The sequence below is a fragment of the Marmota marmota genome, unplaced genomic scaffold (genome assembly GCF_001458135.2).
Source record: "Marmota marmota marmota unplaced genomic scaffold, marMar, whole genome shotgun sequence".
Taxonomy (NCBI): domain Eukaryota; kingdom Metazoa; phylum Chordata; class Mammalia; order Rodentia; family Sciuridae; genus Marmota; species Marmota marmota.
The window spans coordinates 16289953-16303355 of NW_026000222.1; the positions used below are offsets into that span (position 1 = coordinate 16289953).

At 53.0% G+C, this 13403-nt stretch overlaps 2 protein-coding genes across 5 annotated transcripts in view; one reads left to right on the forward strand and one right to left on the reverse strand.

Moving 5' to 3' along the window:
* Smpd3 (sphingomyelin phosphodiesterase 3) overlaps positions 1 to 12456 on the forward strand; it is an 83180-nt gene extending 70724 nt beyond the window's left edge. For all 4 annotated transcript variants that reach the window (XM_048792544.1, XM_048792545.1, XM_015496161.2 and 1 more), the window contains 6 exons: positions 4540 to 4615; positions 4719 to 4874; positions 7329 to 7418; positions 7620 to 7683; positions 9542 to 9704; positions 9954 to 12456. In XM_048792544.1, coding sequence (XP_048648501.1) covers positions 4540 to 4615; positions 4719 to 4874; positions 7329 to 7418; positions 7620 to 7683; positions 9542 to 9704; positions 9954 to 10055 — 651 coding nt within the window. In that variant the 3' untranslated portion in view covers positions 10056 to 12456. The remainder of the gene's footprint in view (positions 1 to 4539; positions 4616 to 4718; positions 4875 to 7328; positions 7419 to 7619; positions 7684 to 9541; positions 9705 to 9953) is intronic.
* Positions 452 to 13403, reverse strand: part of Prmt7 (protein arginine methyltransferase 7) — a 50724-nt gene continuing 37772 nt past the window's right edge. The window contains exon 16 of the mRNA XM_048792543.1: positions 452 to 1098. Within this exon, the coding sequence (XP_048648500.1) occupies positions 838 to 1098 (261 nt within the window). The 3' untranslated portion in view covers positions 452 to 837. The remainder of the gene's footprint in view (positions 1099 to 13403) is intronic.

Below are 13403 nucleotides of genomic sequence, written 5' to 3' on the forward strand. Positions count from 1 at the left end.
AGACAAGATCTTTCATGGGACTGAACCTTGTCACCAGTGCAATGACAAGAGAAATACAAACATAGGGACAAAATCCAGGCAAAACTGTCTGGGTGATCTGAGACAATTCATCAGATCTCTGAGCCACCATTTCCCTGTCTGTAAAATGGGGGCAGCCTGGGAATGAACCATCGAGGTGAGGCCTGGGAGGGATTCAGAGCCACTCTGTAGTTCATGTGGTGACAGCCATGGTGATGATGGCAGCGATGGGGGAGGAAGAGGAGAAAACAGGCCCCAGCTCCATTCGCAAGAGACGGAGACCAGTGCAAATAAAGAGTGCAGGCATGACCACACCCAGCTCACCAAGGCCATCAGCCTCACTGGCTTGAACAGCCCTCCCTCCTGGCTGTCAGCAGCTGCCAGGCCAGGCTCTCTGCCCACCAGCCCATGGCTTTGCTTCCATAGTCACTAATTAAAGTGAATCATAATTATTTCTGCTAATTTGGATGCAATCGGAATTTTCAGACCATGGTAATTTGGTCATTACACATTATCTTCCACTGAGCCTGGGATGCAAAGAATTTTGACTTTTTGTTCTCTATCCAAAAGTCACTCTTGATGCTTCCAGAGTTTTCTGAAGCATCACTTGTCCAGCTGATGTAGAACAGGGCTTTTTGCCCCCAACAGAGGCAGCAGCTGCTGTGGGTGTTGGTTCTCTCCTTTAAGGTGAGAAATCGATGCTCAGCAGGAAGGGGCACGGCTCAGAGGCCCAGAGCAGGTGGGGTCCCCTTACTTCTTAGTTCCCATCTCAATACCATCGCACTCAGCCTGTCCAGGAAAATGCTGGTGTGTGAACTGTCACCTGCAGGAGTGAGGGCGGATGTCTCCACAGAGTCTGATGGGGCCAGGCGGGCACCTTAGGGCCCTGGCTCCCCTCCAGGTGCTCGATGTCTCTTGTGCGGCTCCACCAGGACAGAGTCGGGGCTCTGGCTCTTCATTCACAGTCAAAGATGCTGAAAACTCCTCTGGCAAGTAGATCCAGCCTTCCCATTCTGGCATATGGTTCGTTGGTGTTCTGTTCTGTGGGTATATTTTTGTCTCAGAAACCAGAGTGACTTTCTGGGGAAGAAGGGTATATATTGTCAGACTCAGGGTAAGAGAGTGTGCCCTCTCATCCTGCCCTATTACTGACGGTTCTGAGGCCAGAGACACTTCTCCACCACCATCCACTTCAGCGCAGGCCAACCCACATGTCCCCTCACTTCCCTCCTTGTCTGGTACCCAGACCACTGTTCCCACCAAGGTCAACAATGGTCTCCTTGGGACAGCCCCTCCTTTGTGGCTCTGTGATGAATGTTCTTTTTGTCTCTCTCCACCTCCTGGCTCTCAAACTGGTCTACAAATATGTTTAATTTGGTCCATATCATTAAAACTTTTTTTTTAAATTGACAAATATTTAAAAATCAAGATATTTTACATAAAACCCAGGTTGCAACTTCTCTTGACACCACGGCAGATCTGGCAGCATGAGCCTGCCACATTTTGCACAGCTGCTGATAGCCCAGGTTGCGGGCCGGGACAATCCCAGCCAAACCTGTACCTTCCCTAGGGAATGTGACTCCATGGCTTCCATTTCTGCCCTTGCTGATGACCCTCAGCTTTGTCTCAGCCCAGATGTTCCTCTGGAGACCCAGCCCCGCATCTGACTGCCTCCAGGACACATCCCATTCATCCCTGAACCAAACTCAGCATCTGCCCCGAGCTGCCCTCTCCTAGTTCTACTATCCAAAAGCCATTTGGGCCACTCCTTGGGCCCACCCTGTCTGTTCCGGGCTCTTCGTTTTACTTTCCAACATCCCTGGCACCACCCTATGTCTCCAACCCTACCACCTTGGCCCAGGCTCCATTCCTGTGTTGGCCCAGTGTGGTTGTAGCTGTCTGGCCTAGTTCCTGGAGCTGGGCCTCCTCCTCCCTTGCCAGAGCTGACCCCCCTCGCCATGTTCCACTGCCTCAGGAAGGTCCACCTTTTCGCTGGGTCTCTCCTCGCAGCCTGTGCTCTGTCCACTCCCCCAGGGGCCTCTATGCCTGGCACAAGCAGGCTCTTCCCTTCATGTGCTCTTCAGCTCTGTGCCCAGCTGTGTTGTGGCCTTGAGGGCTTAGACATTGCCCTGGAGAGTGGAGCGTGTGCCTGGCACATGCAAGGGCTAGGAAGGAGGGGTAGGGACACAGGAAGGGTGCTGACAACGTTCCCTTCCTCTGTCACTTCCCTCTTCCAGGCCTGCACACACAGTTTACTCTGGAACTTCAGATCTTTTAGAGAAATGCAGCTTCCTGTGAAGGAAGGGACGGGAATTCCTCTTGTCTCAATATGACAGAGCCCTATTCTGGGCACCTTTTCTGTTGACAGTCTTTGCCCACCAGGACTAAAAAGCACAGACTCTTGGTGTGATTGTTTGTTTTTGCAAGAGAAACACAAGACTCTGTGGCTCCCGAGGACACGAGCCAGGAATCAATAAGTCCCAGCAAATAATAAAGTGGGTCCTGGCAAGATCACACTCCGAATAAGAGGAAGAGGCAGGGTGTGTGACAGGCGGTTGTGGCCCTGCTGTTGCGCTGGTGTCTTCCCTCTGGGCAGGTTTAGGGCAACAGGACAGAGTCAGGTGCCTTTCTGCCCATGTGCCCTGTCCCTACCTGGGACTCAGCACAGGGCAAGTGTCAATAAGTGCTGAGCAAGTGAGAGGCTGGCACATTAAGACCAACAATAGGTGGCTGGAAAGAAGCGGGCAGAGGTACCAGAAGCTCAGAAAGCAGTGAAGAGCAGTGTGTGGGCCACCAGGTCTTATCCACACCCACCTTCCCATCTGAACCTCCTGATCCATGGCTTAATTTCTCTGGGCCTCAGTGTGTCCATCTATAAGAAGAGCAGACATTCAGTGTCAACCTTGCAGCTGGGGTGAGAAGTGCTAAGTGCTCACAGAGTGTTCCCCAAGGAATGTGGGGGTGACAGTGCCATCCTGTGCCCTGTTGGAGCACTGTGGTTTAACAACGCACTGTGCTTTTGCAAGAGGAGGCATCGAGGACACGTGATTTCACAGAGTCTTTCTCGGGGCAGGGGATGCTGTGGGGTTTGGATCTGGTGTATGGGCAAGAAGTGAAGGGTGAGCACGTGAGTTTAGAAACAGCCACGTTTTACACAGCTGTAGAGCCCATTTTCAAATAGCCAGACATTCATCCTATGGGTGCCAGAGAAGGGAAGATGGGCATCAGGCTGGGAGATAGGTGAGGAGCTGGAGAAAGGTAGGGTGGTTTGCTGATGAGAAAGTCTAGATGGGAGAGAAGATACCAACCCAGCTTCAGAGGTGAAAGGAGAGACAGATGCCAACTGGACCCCTGGAGCAGGTGGCTGGAAAGATAAGGATCAAAAGAGGCCTCCAGGGACAGGTACCCACGCCAGTCCTTGGGAAGTATCTGGGTGAAGGACTCTTCCCCAGTGACCTTCATCAGGTGTAACATGTTCAGAGGGTCTTGAGAAGCCTTCAGACTTGGGGAGGGAAGCATCTCTCTGTGGCCATCCCATGCTGGCCCCAACCACAGGGACCCATCTTATGCTGAGGGTTACCACCTGGGTGGGACCATTTTGAGTCATCTTTATGATGTACAGTTTTATTAAGCCAACACTTGGAGACAGCCTGCCAGGGTCATGTGTAGATTGGGCAGGGGTGGACAGAGTGGCCTCCTCTGCTCCAGCCCACTTAGATTTGCTGAGTCCTTGATAAAGGAGGTGAGCAAGGAGGCCAGGACAGAGGTCCAAGTGGAGTGGAAGTGTGAAGGCATGAAGAGGCCACTGTGGAGGAAGGAGCAGCCCAGGGTCTTGGGCCCAGAGCCCAGGAACACAGGCCAGAACTGACTCAGAGCCATGGACACACAGGCCAGAGCTCTCATCCAAGACCGAGGGACCTCAGGGAACCATGGCCTATAAAGCAGATGAAGCATCTTGCCACGCAGCCACAGGGGTAGAGAGTGAGGACTGTGGGAGGGTGGCAGGGTCTATGGCCCCTCAGAGCAGAGGGTGGGGCAGGCTTTGAGGCTGGGTCTGCCTGGAGGGGTGTCTGGCCTGAGGTTCAGAGGGAAGAAGCACAAAGATGGGATCAGGTCTGGCATGTGGCTGGGGGAGGGAGGCAGAGCCACCACATGTATGTAGTGGACAGGAACTGAGGGTCATGTCAGTGGGTGCTCTGGCCACCAGGAGATGGCAGGGACTGGGGAGAAACCTGTCTGTGTATTCAGTATTTGCCCCTATAAAGCCTTACATAGATCCTCATGGGCAGTGCGACACCACGGGTGGATGTTTTATTTATGCATCTTTCTCCCACACCTGGCCTTAAGCTCCTAGAAGCAGGACATGTCATGTCCTTACCCAGACCCCAAAGTACCAGGACCCTGGCACAAAACAGGGCTCCAGAGGGTTTGACCAAGAGGGATCCTTTGTACCCTAAGCCATGATAACTGGTGGGTGTGCACTGACACCTTGCCCCCCCACCTCCCTCCCCTGGCCCCCAGGTGCAGGTGGGAAGCACACCTCAGGACCAAAGAATCGTCGGGTACATCGCCTGCACACACCTGCATGCCCCACCAGGTAGGTTGCAGGCCATGGTTTTCTGAGGGTGGGATCAGTGCCTGGGGCCTAGCTGGGGCCCCCCCGCATAAGCTTCATCATCCGATGTCTGTCTGCCCTGCAGAGGACAGTGCCATCCGGTGTGAGCAGCTGGACCTGCTTCAGGACTGGCTGGCTGATTTCCGAAAATCTACCTCCTCGTCCAGCGCAGCCAACCCCGAGGAGCTGGTGGTGTTTGACGTCATCTGTGGAGATTTGAACTTTGACAACTGTTCCTCTGGTGAGGCCCCCTCCCCAGTTGGGTCTGCTGTTCTGGGCAGCGCAGGGTGTGGGCTTCAGTCACAGCTAGAAAGACTTGAGTTAGGCAGCTCAGAAAACTTCCTGCTCCTCCTGAGAGCGTGGGCAGGAAATTTAGCAAGACTATGATGTCTCTGCCCCCAAGAAATCCTAGAACAGGAAACCCACGCTCTACCTCGAAAGCTCAGAGGCTGCTGGCAGGAGAAAAAGCAATGCCCTAAAAACAAACTTGTGACAAGGGAGGCTCAAGGCCTCTGAAACTCGGACTCAGGGAGAGTTAGTGAATAATATGAGAGCACACATTCCGCACTTACTTTGAACCAGGCGGGATTCTAATTTCTATTTCTCACCTCCCCCCTCACCCGCATCACTCCCTCTCTTTTTCTCTGTTGGATCGAGCCCAGGGGCACTCTATCACTGAGCTACATCCCCAGTCCTTTTTATTTTTTATTTTGAAATAGGATCTCTCTAAATTGCTTAGGATCTCACTAAGTTTCTTAATAAGTTGCCGAGGCTGGCCTTGAACTCACGATCCTCCTGCTTCAGCCTCCTGAGTCACTGGGATTACAGGCATGAGCCACCAGGCTCAGCTCTAACTGCCATTTCATTTAAGGTTCTTAACAACCCTAAGAGGAAGGTGCTGTATTTCTCCACCTGGTGTAGAAAAGGAAGCCGGGACTCAGAGAAGTTAAATAACTAGCTCAAGGTCACATAGCCAGTAAGTGGTTGAGCTGGAATTTGAATAGTGGGCATCATGCATTAAACTTTTAAACTAAAAGATTCCAAGTTCATCAACTGTGAAATTCTAAATAATTGATTTAAACAAAAAATTGATCTTGCCAGCCATGGTAGCACATGCCTATAATCCCAGCAATCTGGGATCCTGAGGTAGGATGGAAAGTTCAAGGCCAGCCTCAGCAACTTAGCAAGACCTTCAGCAACTTAGAACTATCTCAAAATAAAAAATTTAAAAAACAGGCTGTGGCTTAGTGGTAGAGTGCTCCTGGGTTCAATCCCCAGTACAACCAAAAAAAAAATGTAGATATATTTTTTTTAATTTTATAAGGACCAACAAGAGATTTGGGCAGCTCTAAACCTCCCTCTGCCTGGAACCCTTACTGACTGTCACCCCTGTACCAGCCACAGCTCCCAAAGCAAATTGAGGATGGGGTGTAATTACATGGGGTCTGAGCTCCAGCCTAGTCCTCAGTGAGGCAGGAAACCCAAAGGTCTCACTGGGAGCACAGGGTGGTGCCCTCAGTTGGGGACAGCAGATGGTAGCTGTTTAAATCTCTTTTGGCCAAGGAGGCAGCTCTTGACGACAGTGGGAGCTCCAGGTTGAGCAGGGAGAATGGGGTCCCCACCATAAAACACATAATCACCAGCCTGCTGAAAGGAACCATCTTCCACGGGTGCTTTATGGGGCAGTGGGGCTGTCATCCCCAGTACAGCAGCTCCTGCCCCAGCACCCAGTCCCTGTGGTCCCCTGTCTTAGTCACATGCTTGTAGCCAACTCCAAACTGGAGTGCTCCTGAGATCTTCCTGAGTCACAGTGGAGACCCAGCACACAAGAGAAGAGGCTTTCAAGCTGGGTGCAGTGGCACATGCCTGTAAGGAGGCTGAGACAGGAGGATCATGAGTTCAAAGCCAGCCTCAGCAACTTAGCAAGGTCCTAAACAACTCAGTGAGACCCTGTCTCTAAATAAAGTATAAAAAAAATGGTTGGGGATGTGGTTCAGTGCCCCCGAGTTCAATCCCCACTACCAAAAAGCTCACGCCTGCAATCCCAGCAAGGCAGAAGGATAACAAGTTCAGCAACTTAGTGAGAACCTGTCTCAAAATAAAAAATAAAAAGGGCTCTGTAGATGTAGTTCAGTGGTGTCTCTGGGTTCAACCCCAACAACAACAGGCCTTCTTGGAGGGGTGAATCCCACCTAGCCAGACCCCACTCAGTGGTCTTCCCTCCTAGGGGTCGCTGAAAGGCCTTTCTGGCTCTGTGAGTTGGCAGGACAAATGGGAACCCCAGGCAAGTCCCTCCCTTTCTGAACCTATGGAGTCCACTCCTCCCTCAGGGCCAGGCACTCAGATCTGTGAAGAGGCCAGGAGTCCTGGCAGGGGCAGCATTAGCCAGCCCCCCACAAGAGTTGGCAGTAGGAACTGGGAAGGTCTTGAGGTCACTGTCTCCTGGAGCCCAAGAGGGACAATGACCTCTGACCTCAGACAGGGAACTTGAAGTCTAAGGTGAGTGTTATGGGGTGGGGGATGGGGTAGTTCTCAAGGACACAGAAAACCAGTGACAAAAGGTGGCCTAAAGGTGACCTAAAGGACAGCGACCTGGCAGCATCTGGTAGGAATCAGTGACAGGAACCAAGAAGAGCAGGCCCCCCAGAACAGGTGATAACCCCACAGCATTTCCTCCCTGTTCCTCTCTGCACAGATGACAAGCTGGAGCAGCAGCACTCCCTGTTTACACGCTACAAGGACCCCTGCCGCCTGGGGCCTGGGGAGGAGAAACCGTGGGCCATTGGTGAGCGGGGCTGGGGGTCAGAGCTGGCTGGGTGCTGGGGTCCCAGGTTTCCTAAGGAAAGATCACTAGGACCCCGCCACAAGGCCCCCCTGCTGGGGACCCTGGTGCACCCTGTTTGCCGCAACCCACAGAGGCCAGCCCATTGGGGCTGACTGAACCCTGCCTGCACTGACCAGTGACCACTCTTGACATTGTCTCCAGGTACCTTGCTGGACACAAATGGCCTCTATGATGAGGATGTGTGCACCCCTGACAATCTGCAAAAGTAAGTACCCACGCTGCTGCTGGTGGGACCCCATCCCGACCATCTCCCAGGTCTATGAGACCCTGAGGTCCCGACTTAGGTGGTGGGGAGATGAGGCTGGCAGGAGCCAGGAGAGCCGCCTTGGCTCAGGCCAGTGAGGGGTTTCCTTCTGTGGGAATCTGCCCCTACTGTTGACAGCCTCAGGGTCTCAGCTAGAAGCTGGAAGCCTATTGCTGCCCTCAGGCCCTGACACTCCAGGACTAGCCTTGTTGAGAAGCTCAGAGCTGGGTGAAGACTCTGGGGTCTCTAGGGGATGTTTCCTAAACTGGCAGCCAGAGTCTGGCCTTGTGTTTTAAGGACTCATTCTGTCCCAGGCCCAGCCTGCCTTGGGGCCCTGCTGGTATGGGAAAAGGAACCAGCACTTTCCAGGGCCTGGCCATAGGCCCACCCTGTAGCAGAGCAGCTAGGTAAGGTGTCTGAGGAAAGGAACTAGCAGTTTGTAGCATGAATTAGGCAAATGAAAACATGAGCAGAGAACACAAGTCAGTCACCCTCCAAGTAGACACAGTCACATCCCAGCCAAGCTTCGTTTTTGAACCCAGTGAAGCTTCCATAAAGGAGACGTCGGAGAGGCCAACAGCAGAACTGATTTATAATTCACAGCCCGAGACTGCACAGAGCCATGGAGGTGGCTCCTAGCAGCTAATTTGAGCCAATTAATTAGATTATAGACTAAATTTGAAACATCATCCTATGCTGAGAAAATTATCTTTTTATGAGATGATGATTAAAAAATGACTATCAGTAACTCTCAGATCATTGATGCTGGAATTAATTATCAAAGGCAAAGGACAGTAATGGATTGTATCTCAGAGCCGAAACAATGTTCTGAATGTCATTAGTGTATTTATCTTAAGGCTGATAAAAACCTGGTAGAAACCCATTAGCTGGCCCAACATTTCCAGGCACCATTTCAGTGTGTCCAGGCATTAACCATCTGGCAGCCTGAGCAGTGTCTCCTACTCTGGCCCCTGGCCTGAGCCTGCCTTCTGCAACAGGAAGTCCCAGAGTGATACTAAGCCACCTGTCCAGGGATGCTCAGGCTCCAGGGAAAAGGCTGCAAGGAAGGAGCCAGGCACCCTGCTCTCTAGGGCAAAGATGCCAGGAAGGGATCAAAAGACCCAGAACCAAGTGGGTCCCACCCACTTGCCTGTCCTCCCTTGAGCACGCAGTGAGCTTCCCCAAGCATCTCGGATTCACAGCAACCATTCTTGCTTCACAGAGGAGGAAATTGAGGCTCATGGGTTTGGGGACATAATCTAGATAGCACTGTTGCTTAGAGACAGATCAATATAAGTTGAGTCTTCTGATGGGGCCTAGTACTCTCCTGGCTCCCTTAGCTTCCTGCCACCTGAAATAGTCATGGGGTGGGAGGAACAGAGGCTTCCAGGAAAGACAGGTCCCTGAAGCTTGTGGCAAAGACCACATTCCCCAAAGGAGTCTGTATTGACTTGGAGCAGAAGACCCTTCTGGAGAGCAAGTAGGGGCCCAACCTGACTACAGCCAGGAGAGTACCGAGATCAACATCTGAGTTCAGATGGGACAGCAAGGACTGGCCAGCTCGAGATGGGCACAGGACAGCCTGTGACAGATCCCAGAGGGCCCCACTCAGCCAGAAACTCAACAGGCTCTGCCTTGGCTTCCCTGCAGCCTGTGTCTTTTGTGGAGCGACAGAGAAGACAGAACTTGAGCCAGAAATTTGGTCTGACCTACTCCTCTCTCACTTCGGAAAGAGACCACAGGGCTTGCAAGTTCCTGATGGTGTCTGCAGGGGAGGGGGAGGTGTGGGGACCTCACCTTGATTCCTGTCCATCAACAGGGTCCTGGAGAGTGAGGAAGGCCGCAGGGAGTACCTGGCTTTCCCCACTAGCAAGAGTCCCGGGTCTGGTCAGAAGGGGCGGAAGGACCTGCTAAAGGGCAATGGACGTCGCATTGACTACATGCTGCATGCCGAGGAGGGGCTGTGCCCCGACTGGAAGGCCGTGAGTTGGGGACAGGCCCCGCAGCCCTCCACAGCACTGAGGCTCTCTTCGGACCCCACCCCCAGTCCATGCTCTTTTAAAATGAGAGCTGTGATTCCCTCAGTCCGTTAGGCCCCATTTGCACAACCCCAGCCTGGAGGCCACATTCTGGGACCCCGAGGTTGCCATCTTCTGCCCCCAGGCCCCTCATCTGCAGGATGTCCTTTGGGACTAATCAGAATGCTTCCTCTCTCCCTCCCCCCAACTCAGGAAGTGGAAGAATTCAGTTTTATCACTCAACTGTCTGGCCTGACGGACCACCTTCCGGTGGCCATGCGGCTGATGGTGTCTTCAGGGGAGGAGGAGGCGTAGACCAGCTAACTTGCCGGCATCTGGAGCAGCAGGGCCTCTGTCAGCCCTTTGAGCCGTAGCCCATCCCTGGGCCATGTCCCCTCCATTGAGTGCCCAGTGCTGGGGGGAAGAGGGTAGGGGACAGGGAAGGAGCCCCCGTCAGTCCCTGGGGAGCCTGGAAGCAGCGCTGCTCTGTGCCTCTGGGCCCCTCCAAGGACAGAGGACTTAGGCCAGTCTGGGAGCCCCTGGCTGCCTAACCAGTGCCATTCTTTCCAAACATGATTTTCTACAGATCTACAGCACAACTTAGTTTGTGAGCCGAGGGTTAGTAGGAGGACTGGGTTATGTACTCTCTGTATCTCTTCTCAAGCTTCGTCCAGGGTTCATTACTTTTGTCTGCTGCCCATGTTGTCTCGCATGCCTGCACCCTCGCATGCACACTGCCCGCATGCCACATGCCACACTGTAGCCACCCAGACCCCCTGCTCAGGCCTCACCCAAGGCCAAACTCCAAACACAATCAGAACCAGCCAAAGAAGCACTTCCTGGGCACGGCCACCAGCCTTCCACCACCAGCCGACTGTGCTGCGGGACGTGAGGGCTGTGTCCTTACTAGCCAGCCCAGGGCTTTTCCCAGGGTTTTGCATTCAAGGGCGATTACATTTTAAAAAGAAAACATAAAAAGTTAAAACAAAATCACCCTTCACTTTAAAGGGTCTGCACGTTGCTAGGTAGAACTTTGCTCTTCCCAATACAGGGTCCCTTCCCCAGCCCAGACACCAGGGTCCAGCTGGCTCCGGCCACCAGGTGCCTCCTCCAGGAGTCTCCAATCTGTGTTATGGAGCCATAAGTAGAAATCCAAGAGGGCATCACTTTTTTTTTTTTTTTTACAGAAAGGGGACTCAACAGCATACAGGGGTGGGGGCCTGCTTTTGAAAATGACAGATTTGTAGCTTCTTCTCTTCTATCAAAGCCAACATGTCCTCTTCTTTCTTCTGCAGCCCCTTGCTTCCCTCCAGACACCTCTCTGGTTCGGGACCAATCCTTCCCTGGGGACTTTCCCTATCCACATGCGGCTGAGCTCAGGAAAAGCCTGCCTGCCCCCCAGGGGGGTTGCAGCTCTGACCTCCCAGGCCCAGGCCCATCCACTACAGTGCCCCCAGCCAATGTCATGGCTCTGCGGCACCCTGGATCGAGGGGCAGGAGGCCAAGGTGTGGAGAGCAACCTGTTCCTCACTGGTGTGCAGGCTAGGGTGGTCAGGCCACTGCTGGCTTGGGGAAGGGAGTTGTACTGGCTGGCATCCAGGCATACACAAGCCACTCTGCCATTGTGCAACCAGGGTCAACCCCAGGCTTGGTACAGCAGAGCTGGCCAGCAGCCCACTGTCCCCCATCTGCCTTGGGCCTGGGGAGGAGGCCTGTAGCTGCTCAGGCCCCACAGAAGCACTGCCTCTTGCCACCTGCCTTTAGACAGCAGGGGCCGTTCCCCAGTCACACAGGAAGGCTTCTGTTTCAAGGTGCCAGGCTCCAACCTGAGGGACTGTTTAAGAAAATTCCCACTGGTCTTGAAGTTCCCTGATCTTGTAGCCAGCTTTGCCTGGCAAGGCTGGGGGCAGCACCAGGACCCTGCTGTCTGGACTTCCTGGTGCTGGTGCACTGAAGCTGTGCCTTGTCACCCGCTGAGCAGCAAGAGAGGCCTAGAAGGGGCAAACAGCCAGCCAGATGCCAGGCCCTGTGCTGGGGAGGAAGATTCCTGCAGAGCCTGGGCAGCTTGGCGCTGGGACATCCATCCACAGTGACACTCGATCTGCTTGACCACCTGGTCTGGGAAGAACTTCCCCTACCCAGGCCTCCTGTCCCATCCCTGCAAGCCCAGAGCCAGGGAGCAACTGCTCATGCAAGGGCAGTTCTGCCTAGGCTCTCTGCCCTGCCCCTACCCTGCAAGGGCCTGGCCTCCCAGGGCCTTGCTGAGGCTTTATGGAGTGGAAGGTCCTCCACTCTTGGGAGCAGCCAAATACACATGCAAGGTTTGCCTGGGCAGGGCCAACCCCAGGACCTAAGCTGCTGTGCACACAGGGAGAGCAGCCCAGCCAAGGTTAGGCCCCTAAACCAGACTCCAGCAGTTTATGTCCCTGAGGGTGAGGGCAGTGTGGAGTCAGGGCCACATGCTTTTCTCCCTCCCAACTCCCAGGGCGGCCTTAGGCAAGTCACACCGCCCTGTGCCTCGGTCATTTTCTGTCATCCCAAGGTGGCCTCTCTCTGCTTAGGTCCTGACATCCAGAGGAGGGACATCCTGCCTCCCTGATCCCCTCACACCTCCCTCAGTGCTGAAGCTCAGACCACCTGCCAGCCATTTCATGGCAGAATGCCTGTGGTCTCTCAGGGCTTGTGACAGCCAGGCTTTTCCACTTCGATTTTTTTTTAAAAAAGAAACAAAAAACATTGCCAAGATCTCAGATTCTGTGGCATCTAAGGCCTGGGAGCAGGTGGTCACAGGGGTCACCCAGATCTCAAGGGAAGCTATGAGGCAGGTGGGAACAGCTTAGGAAGGAAACGTTCATTTTCATTTGTCCAAAACCACCTTGTGTTTTAGGTATGAATATTAACCTTGATGCTTTTTAACTATTGTATTAACTTGCTGAGATTTAGAAATACTGTTTTAAAAAGAAGAAAAAAAACTTTTTTAATTTCTGTATTTTTTTCTGTATTGTATCCTCATGGGACATTAGGGGTTTTATATGGTAAGACACCTAAGGTTTTGGTAAAAACATTATCAACTATATATCCAGACGATTCTTCCCTAGAAGAAAAACAATCTTTACACCTGATAAAATATTTTGAAAAGAGAGGTGGTTTTTTTCCTTTATGGTGCTGAAAGGAAGGATGGAGAATGAGGAGAAAATAAAACTGTGAGGTTCAAGGCTGGTGTTCTGTACTTATTTGAGTGACAAGCTGAAGCAGACCCTGCAGGCTCCAGACCTGGGGATTGGGCAGCCTGGGGCAAGGAGAGATGACTATGGGGACACAACTCAAGTCTGCTTCCAAATGCCAGGTCCCCAGGTCATCTGAGTTCTCTTGGATGTCTCCCACTTTCTTTGAGAACTAAAGGTCAAGAGCTAAAGGGCATGCTGAGTGTGTGGGGAAAGCCTCCGCAGGCACTGCTGGCTGTCCCTGCTGAAGCAGAGCTGGGGTGATCTGTACCATACACACTCCATCTGCTCCACTTTTGAGGGGGTGGCAGAGGCATTCCAATAGATACAAAGGGGCACATGGGAAAGGGCTGCACTTCCTGGCTCCTCTTCCTGATGGCTGATTTCCCAGGGCTGCTTTGAGATAGTCTCTTCTCTGGTATGGGTCTTGGGGATTGGC